Source organism: Triticum aestivum, chromosome 2A (genome assembly GCF_018294505.1).
Source record: "Triticum aestivum cultivar Chinese Spring chromosome 2A, IWGSC CS RefSeq v2.1, whole genome shotgun sequence".
NCBI lineage: Eukaryota > Viridiplantae > Streptophyta > Magnoliopsida > Poales > Poaceae > Triticum > Triticum aestivum.
The window spans coordinates 781,891,082-781,899,970 of record NC_057797.1 but is presented as its reverse complement, the minus strand read 5'-3'; the positions used below and the strand labels follow the sequence as shown (position 1 = coordinate 781,899,970).

Genomic DNA, 8,889 nt, shown 5'->3' with positions numbered 1-8,889 from the left:
CGCATCTGGCACATCGAGCTAAGTCGGCTTGTTCAGAATAAGGGGTGCCATAAATTATTAACGATGATAGCTTCCATATGCCAATAAAAAAAGAATATGCAGGTTAATTGTAATTCAAAGAAATTGTGGGCATATGCCAATACAACAGAATCTACTGGTTTGGCTCTAATTAAAGGGTGACATGCTGAACTAGAGAATACGGTCATGTGGGGATCTTGATCCATTCTTATATTGAGCTAGAGGCATGTAATTTTATTATCCCGTTGCAATGCACGGCATGTGTGCCAGTTTTACTTAAATTTAAAAAAAACATTCACCGCGTGTACATAAAAATGTTAATATAGTGCAAATAATAAAATTTGCGCAACTTTTATAATTTTAAAAAAGTATTTGCATTTAAAACTGTTCCCATGTTTCAGAAAATGTACGTGAAATTTTAAAAAAATGATTGTCTATTATAAAAAATAATGTTTCATAACATTCAAAATTGTACATAACATTTTAGATCAAATTCACATGTTTCCAAAAATATGTTTGTGACATTTACAAAAATATGTAAAGAAGGTAAAATAAATGTTCCTGCAGGTTAAAATAATTATATTACAAATAATTCAAGAAAAAGATCAACATATACTAATTCAGTACCACGAGGTCCAGCCCTCCAGCAGCAAGGCAGGAGGCAGCGTGCAAGACATCACATGTAATCTATTTTGTTTTCCCAAATTCCAGCTTGAAGATTTTCAAATTTGTTTACAAACAGTTTGGATTGCTTACCACATGTGTTACGTGGTAACTTAGCGATTTTATTGCCTGATTTTATTCACTCAATTGTTCATTGCATTTTAAAAATTGCATCATAGGTATTAGTAGGTACCCATGTAATATCATATACTACTGCCTATAGTGCAGAATTTTAAGAAAGCATTGTGTTCTTTTTAGTTTGGCCCGCCCAACATTTTCTTCGAAGCTCCGCCACTGTCCATGGGCACTGAGCAGATCGGCGGTAGTGAAGCAGCTGCATGCATCAGTCCGCCCACCCGGCCGTGTTCGAATCATCATAGCGACTGCTGGGGTGCTATCGGACGGTTATTTCGAGGAGAGATCTCACTTGGTGTTCCTCTAAGCCAAAATTGCATCAAGTAACTCAGCTATGTTATCCTGACACCTATTGCGATGAGGCCCTTGTAATGCAGGGCAGGTGCTACAACCTCCAATGAAATGAGTGAAACAGCATTTGATCACAAAGTTACAGTAGAACTGAGAAAATTAGAATACATCTCGAATAAATTGTGATTTCAGCAAGTTGAATGTTCAAACAAGGAATGTTCAGTTCAATACAGAGTAAGCACACCAAAAAATAAATGAACAAGATAGTTCGGAGGCTGGAAAAGCTGGGAGGAAGGGGCAAGCAACCATCTATGACAGTGCAAACTCCTGCCGAGCACAAACCCTTATTACAATAGCACAACAAGAACGTGGTCATCATTCATCCCATAGAGGTAACAGAATGCAACTCGGTGAGATAATGAATTGAATGTTCACCAAGGGTAAATGGAATCAGGTGGCACAAGAAACGAAGATGCGTCCAGCAGTCCATCTAACAATTCTTCTCCATCCGTTGTCCTCCTCACAAAGCTATCCCAATCAATAGGAATTGACATCCACTTCATTTCCTACAAACCAATATCATTGAGCACACATGTCAGACCTCTCTGAAATTACGCAGGTGAGGGAGTTCATCAGAACCACTTGTGCTAGTTCATTTCTCACGTTAATCTAACAATAAAAGTTGCCGCAAGAAATTAAAGAATACCAAAAAGATCACAGAACCATGAGGAAAGCTATCTCAAGAATCAAAAGCGAAAGCCATACATCACACCATGCATGATGCATGGAAGAGCAGATCATATCAGGGTAGCACAACATACAGTACTAATAAATATAGTAATAGTATACCAACAATGAAATGAAACAAAAAATGAGGTGGAATAACTCATTACTGTCCACGGCGAGCAGGAAAATAGCCTCTCTTCGAACTGTTTACACACGTAACGTCTTATGTTCAAAATTCGACCAGGAATGTGGACTTGCGCACACACCTAATTTAATTTGGTGGAAACCGGACTACTGCAAAAAATATTCACTAATGACACTGCAGGAAAACCTTGCCATGATAAAGAAACGATTACTGATGATACTAAAGCAAAAAAGTGGGGGCGCCTATGGTTCAGGTGCCTGTAAAATGTATTTGTTTCAATCGATTCTTCTCTGCACCGTTGAATTCACATATCTAAGCCCAGACATTTGTTTCAGTCAAAGCCCAAAGCCCAACCAGAAAAAAGTACTACCAGACATTATCTAAGCCCAGCCGGTCAAAAGCCATCAAATGACTAGGTGGCTGGTGTTACGCACTAGTAGTTGTTGTTTTCTGAGAGAGAGGAGTACCACTAGTGCTAGACAGTTATACTAGATATTATCTAGTCTAGTGGTTAAAAATATACTCCCTCCATTCTAATTAATAAGACATGCACGCATTCCTAAAACCAATTTGGACCATACATTTGACCAATAAGATATTTTTCGTGACTCCAAAATCATACAATTAAATTTTTCTTTGGAATATGAGTTCGATGGTATAATTTTTATCACATGTAACACACATTTTGTTGGTCTAATTTCTTGTCGAACTTAAATATTGAGACACGTGCACGCCTTATTCATTGGAATGGAGGGAGTAGTTACTGATGCATGCGTCACACATTATACATGTAAAGCACCTGCATACACATCACCATGTATATATATGCTTTGCTATAATAGGTGTATTTTCTTTCACATAGATACATCATAATATAAAAATTAATAGAGGGGGAAGGAGGAAACTAAAACCCAAATTCCAATCTACTATATTTAGCAACCATGATAACAACTATTTCAATTAGAAACAAACAATAAATTGCATTGGTATTATAAAAAAATAACATTTTTAACCATGCATTTTAAGATGTGGAATTAAGATCAAAACAACGAGTTGGTGAAACAAAACTGTTGCAGATCAAAATAATAAATGCTAAAAGAAAGAAGTACCGCGTACACATTTCAACAACAAAAATAATAAATTATAGTAAAATTAATGAACTGTACAATCTACACATGGACAATAACAAAAAAAGGGACAACTATCGATCATGTGTCAAATTATTTGACATTCAGTCAAATTCGTTGGAAACATTGGAATGAAACTCAAAGACCATTGTTCATCGTGTTCCTCCATTCATATTTTTTGGTAAATAATAATAAAAAGAAATTAAAAATATGAAGTTTTCTGAGGAAGATTAAATTAGTGGCGATATTACCCATATAGAAGAAAGAAAATGAAAAAGAACTTGAAACAAACATTGACAAAAAGTTGCACACAAATTGCACATAATTTGGGATTTTTATAATATGAAAAGAAGCTAGCATATGATAGTATAATTTTTGCACTCTAGTATGTTAAAAAACTTCTAATTTTTATGCATACTATATAGTACTTGTGCATATACCTACACACATAAAATTGATAAAAATGAAATTTTCTAAGGAAGAATGAATTAGTGGCATTGGAATTACCTTAAAATAAAAAATAAAAGTGAAATCTAAAAAAAAACAAATGACGACAAAAAACTTGCACACAATTTACACAAAAATGTACTTTTTATAATATGCAAGAATAACCATAGAACAGTGAATTTTTTGGTATAATTTACACACATACTTTATAGTACTTGCATGTATAAACTTACACAAAACAGAACATACAAAAATACACATGACGAAAAACAAAAAAAGACTCATAAAATAAATAAACAGAAACAAACACGTGTGAAAACAGGGAAATGTTGATTGAGCTTATTTTTTTCCAAGTGTATAGGAAATCGTACAATAAAATTTTTAATCTATAAATGGACAAAGAACGAAAAAAGAATAATAAGTTTCAATCTAAGGAATAAAGAAAATCATGTGAGTGGTGTTACCTAAAAGAAGAATGTGAAAACCCGAAGAAGAAAAAACAGCCCAGGGAAGAAATAATTCTGGTAGATGTGTTACTTGAAGAAGCATTCAAAGTATAACAGTTTTGCAAAAGTCTACTAAATAAGAAGCGATCGTGAAAATGGTGTTACTCAAGATGAATACATTAACAAAAATGAAAGCATAAACAAAGAGTATTCTAAGGATAAATGAATGGGTGCGACTATTTGCAAGCCGAATAAGTTTCTTTTTTGTATAAGTCACTTTTTGGTGCAATTCATTTTTTCCTTTGAGGCCTGTTACCAGTTTTTCTTTGACTGCATATGTAGAGTTGCATAACCGTTTCCAAAAAAGCATGTATATAATGTGTAATGTTAACCCATGTCGTCCGCTTGTTTAAAACTACAGACCGCAAAACTGATGTATGGTACCCATAATTAATTTCTGTGTCCAACTACACATAATTAAAATAATAATAATAACACAAGTGCGTCACGCACAAAGAATAGTCTCAGCACACGAACGGCATACGTACAGCTTTCATGGGCTGCTACAGCATCGAAAAAGCAATCGACTGACGCGAACTAAAAAATCAGGCACCTAACCATTAGCAAAACGGAATAAAGTGCGTATCATGCTACAGGAAGAGAGAGAGAGAGAGAGAGAGCGCTGGGATATTGGAGGTGGAAACTTGCACGTACCAGCTGCAGAGTCAAAGCAGAAATTAGTCGTCCATAAAAATCTTCTACTTCGCAAAACTGACTAGAGTGCGAGGATTGTCGGGATGCCTGTCGACAATACTCCTGAAATCAGATTCAGCGCAGCTCGTTTGAGATTCCGTAGCCTCGACGCACGAGATACGGGCAGAAACCTCTTCCAGTGCAGCCAAGTGCTCGATGCCGGCTGGCCCGGCTCCGTTCTGCTTCTGTACATCGATGTTGAAAGTTAACCCCAGCCTCTGGACCATGGGCATTGCCCCAGATTGGAAGATCAGGTATGATGCTCTGCTCAAGCCCATGTCAAAACGCTTTAGAACAGGGAATGCTCCTCTTCCATCGATGATAATCATTTGTTTTGGTGATCTTCGGACCCATAAATCAAGGTCGAGGAGGGAGGGCAACCCCCCAAGAATACCAACACCATCATCAAGCAGCTCGTCAACTTGGAGTTGCAACTCATGGAGGTTATGAAGCTCCATCGTCCAGTTAGGGACCCTGGAAAACCAACAGTGCTGCCAATCAAAACCTCTGCCGTATAGTCGCTGAAGGCTGTAGGGAGGAGAAAAACCATCCATGCATCCTTGCATAGTATGTATATACAGGGACTCGAGCCTACAAAGTTTTCGCAAAGAAGAGCATAGAACATCCATGCGTCTTACACCAGCGTCCTGATCTTCGAAGTTGCCGGAGAGAAACAGATTTCTCATATTGGTAAGCTCTCCAAGGCCCTTGTAGTTATCTAGTGAGTTTGTTTCAAAATTCAAATGAAATCCCCTAAGAAACCTCAGGGATTTCATGTTTCCGATCCCATCAGGCAGCTTACATGCATATCCAATACCCAGATGCGACAAGTGTGGCAGATGAACTATATCAGATGGAATACTGGAATTCCATACATCAAGTGTTTCTAATTGCTGGAGCCCTCTAATCTGTCTTGGTAGCTGCAAACCATAAACGCTGCCAATCATTACATATCTGAGCTGATACAGTTCACTCATTCCAGTGAGGTCCATTGTACTGTGGTCCTTGACAAAAAGAACTCGGAGGAACTTGAACTTCGACAGAGGAGGTGTTTTACCAGAGTATCCAAAGATCATAACGGAGCGAACCTGTGACAAACTAATATCTGCTGGTAATATTTCATTATCTGAATCATTCAAACGAAGAGACAACCGACGAACCTTATATTCCCCTTCTGTAATGGCTTCTGAGCCGTCCACTATACTGAGAAAATTCTCTTCTTTGCATTTAAACAAGATAAGATCCAGCATCATATCATGTACTTTGCATGTTGTCACTGCGCCTCCAACATCAAACTCTACGGGCTGAACAAGGCTCCTATTGACAAGCTCATTGAAATAGTTTCTTGCATTTTTCTCCACATCTTGTCCATTTTCTTTGCTAATGAAACCTTCCGCCATCCATTGGCGTTCCAGTTCGGACCTCAGTATGGTGTAGTCCTCCGGATACATAGCAAGATATAACAAGCAAGTCTTCAGATGAGATGGAAGATCTTTGTAACTGAGGTTTAAGATTTGCCTCATCCCATTCAGTGTGAGTTTTGTTCCAGACATCGAGCCCAAAGAATTCCGTACATGTTCCCACTCTTCTTCTTTGGGACCTTCACTAGCTAGAAGGCCTGCTATGCTGATAATTGCAAGAGGCAAGCCACCACATTTGTTCAGAATTTCAACTGAAACATCTCTGAGGTGGTTTGGGCAAATGTCCTCCGAGCCAAATATCCGGCCAAAAAATAGCTTTCTTGAGTCTTCGTTGCTGAGGGGTTTCATTTGTAAAATGTACTCATGGTGAGGGGAGCAACATGCCGTAGCAACTTCTAGACTTCGTGTAGTCACTATTACTCTGCTGGCAAGATCATTTTCTGGGAAAGCACATTTAATAAATTCCCAGGCTGATACATCCCATAGATCATCAATTATAATCAAGTACCTGCCATATATACAACAAAATGGTAAGAACACTTATAAAAAAAAGAAATTTAAACAAGAGAGATTCAACTTCATTCAATTATTAGTCGTGGCTGGATAACAAAAACAAACACAAAATTACAGAAAAAACGTAATACTTTTCATTCATAAGAAACTTAGTAAACAATTGAAAGTTAAACAGATATTCTCATACAGATTGTTAACTGCAGTTACTATACGCATAATTGTTTCAACACTTCTACTGTTTGATAGGCTGATCAGATTTTTTTCCAGAAAAACATTATCTGCACAATATATTTCATTCTCTTTTTGCGACCAAATTAGGCATGTATAATAAGTATCCTTACGATATCTTGCTATCAAAGACAATGACAAAATATAATACAAGGAGCAATAGTATGTACCTCTTAGTCTGAAGACATTCTCTTAGTTTGTCAATAAGATGTGAATCGCAAGCATCAATAGGCGGCTGTGTACCAAGTTGGGATAGTAAACTTCGTAGAAGATTTGGAATGTTTGGCGTCTGGGACACCGGCACAAATGCAGGATAGGCAAAATCGCCCTTTAGCCTCTGGTATACCTCATTGGCAAGTGTTGTTTTGCCTAGACCTCCAAATCCCACAACTGCTACCACCTTAAGCTGCTTCTCCTCATCAATTAGCCAATCTGCAAGCTCCTTCTTTGGCCCCTCCATGCCAACAAGGTTAGCTGCCTTTTCATAGAGTGTTTTAACTCGTGGGTCAATGGCAACAACATTACTTGATTGGGGGATAATCTTATCAAGGTCATATCTTCTGTGGCGATCACTAGTCTCATGCACAAGTTTCTTGATGTCTTCAATCTGTCCAGCAATCCTGTGGCGGGCCCTTGAAGTTTTGAGACGTCGAATCGTCTTGCGGACAAACCCAGATTTCTTGTCTTTCTCCCCAATGTTTTGGATGAAGTCATCAATGATGTCCTCGATGTCATAAGACAACTCCCGCAGTGTGTTTCTCCAACTCTTGGTCTGTGGATCTGGCTCGTCCACATCTGCAAGTCTCGCGAGAGCATCCTTCATACTGCCAAGCTCATCATGGATGTACTTCACCTCTTTTCGCAGGTTCTTCATCTTGGCGAACTGTTCCCCCATGAGGGTGGTCAGCTTACCCAGAAGGGAGTTCATTGCGCCTGTAGAAGCGCTCACCATTATTCCGGTCATCTCTTGCCGGCCAACTTTTTTTAATGTTGGCTTCTACCTATGCTTGAGAGGAACCTGTAGTATGGGCATTATATAGGTCAGAAATTCCTGAGATAGATATCAGTATATACGGGCATTATATGGGTCAGAAATTCCAGAGATAGATAGCATGATGGGATGAAGGATATTTATAAACAAAACATAAGAAACTAATCCTATACATGTACTTTGACTGTTCACCCATTTGAACTCATTCCTACCGTAAGGTTCCAGAGCAAAAATAGTGCAGGGAGATTGCCATGAGCTGGGCAAGAGATTTACCAGAGTAGATCGAGAAGCCTTCGCTTGTGATGATTGCTCTAAGCCGAAGAGCGCCGGTCCCCACTTGCGGCATGCGGCCGTGCCGCCATGGCTGCTCCTCAGGGAAACCAGCTTGAGCAAACGCACCTCTCGCACCCTCGAGATCCAGCTTCTCTGTCGGCAGGTTACCACTCGTGCTCGCCGCCGGTTGAAGCACCCCGGCGCCGCCGTTGAAACACCTTCAAGGTGCAGGAATAGCAAGATGGGGTGCCGCACGGCCTCGCGGATGGATGGGCCACCGCTCGCCGGAGCAACGAGGGGCCGGGTGGATGGCCGCCGCTCGTCGGAGGAGCAGCGCGGGGAGGTGGATGATGGCTGCTCGCCGCAGGAGCAGCAAGCCAGCAAGGGGTGTGCTCTGATTTGGGGGAGAAAATGTTGTGTTGATTAAGGAAATGGTTTGCGGGCCCACGAGGAGACGCGTGGGGGAAGACCCACGACCGTCGTCCCTTTTGCTAATGAAATTTGATTAATCATCTTGAATCACGTCTTCCAAAGCCAGGAATCTTTCCTCGGTCCCAGTCCCATCCCATGTGCAAGCCACTCAAGGCACCGTACACATTTTGAATGGGTCATCGTCCCTGTAACAGGATATCTAACACAGTTAGGCCTCATTTGGTCGCAAGGGCAAAGTATCCCAGGGTAGTAAGGCCAACTCGACCGCGCGACTCTAAAC

General features: G+C 39.8%; 1 protein-coding gene across 1 annotated transcript; it reads right to left on the bottom strand.

The window, feature by feature from the left end:
- Window positions 1–1,272: 1,272 nt before the first annotated feature.
- On the bottom strand, window positions 1,273–8,595 carry LOC123191209 (disease resistance protein RGA5). Its single transcript, XM_044604013.1, has 4 exons — window positions 8,178–8,595; window positions 7,084–7,931; window positions 4,713–6,680; window positions 1,273–1,673 (listed from the first exon to the last, which is right to left on the bottom strand). Exons 2-3 carry the CDS (start codon window positions 7,875–7,877, stop codon window positions 4,757–4,759), a joined length of 2,718 nt encoding a protein of 905 aa, XP_044459948.1. The 5' UTR covers window positions 7,878–7,931; window positions 8,178–8,595; the 3' UTR covers window positions 1,273–1,673; window positions 4,713–4,756.
- Between the last annotated feature and the right edge of the window lie 294 nt (window positions 8,596–8,889).

What these genes read in the sequence shown, in the direction of transcription:
- LOC123191209 (XM_044604013.1), bottom strand. Translation starts at nt 7,877, where the DNA reads ATGACCGGAATAATGGTGAGCGCTTCTACAGGCGCAATGAACTCCCTT. An exon ending in GAATGTCTTCAGACTAAGAG is followed by an intron (nt 6,681 to 7,083) that starts GTACATACTATT and finishes TATATATGGCAG; the next exon opens with GTACTTGATTATAATTGATG.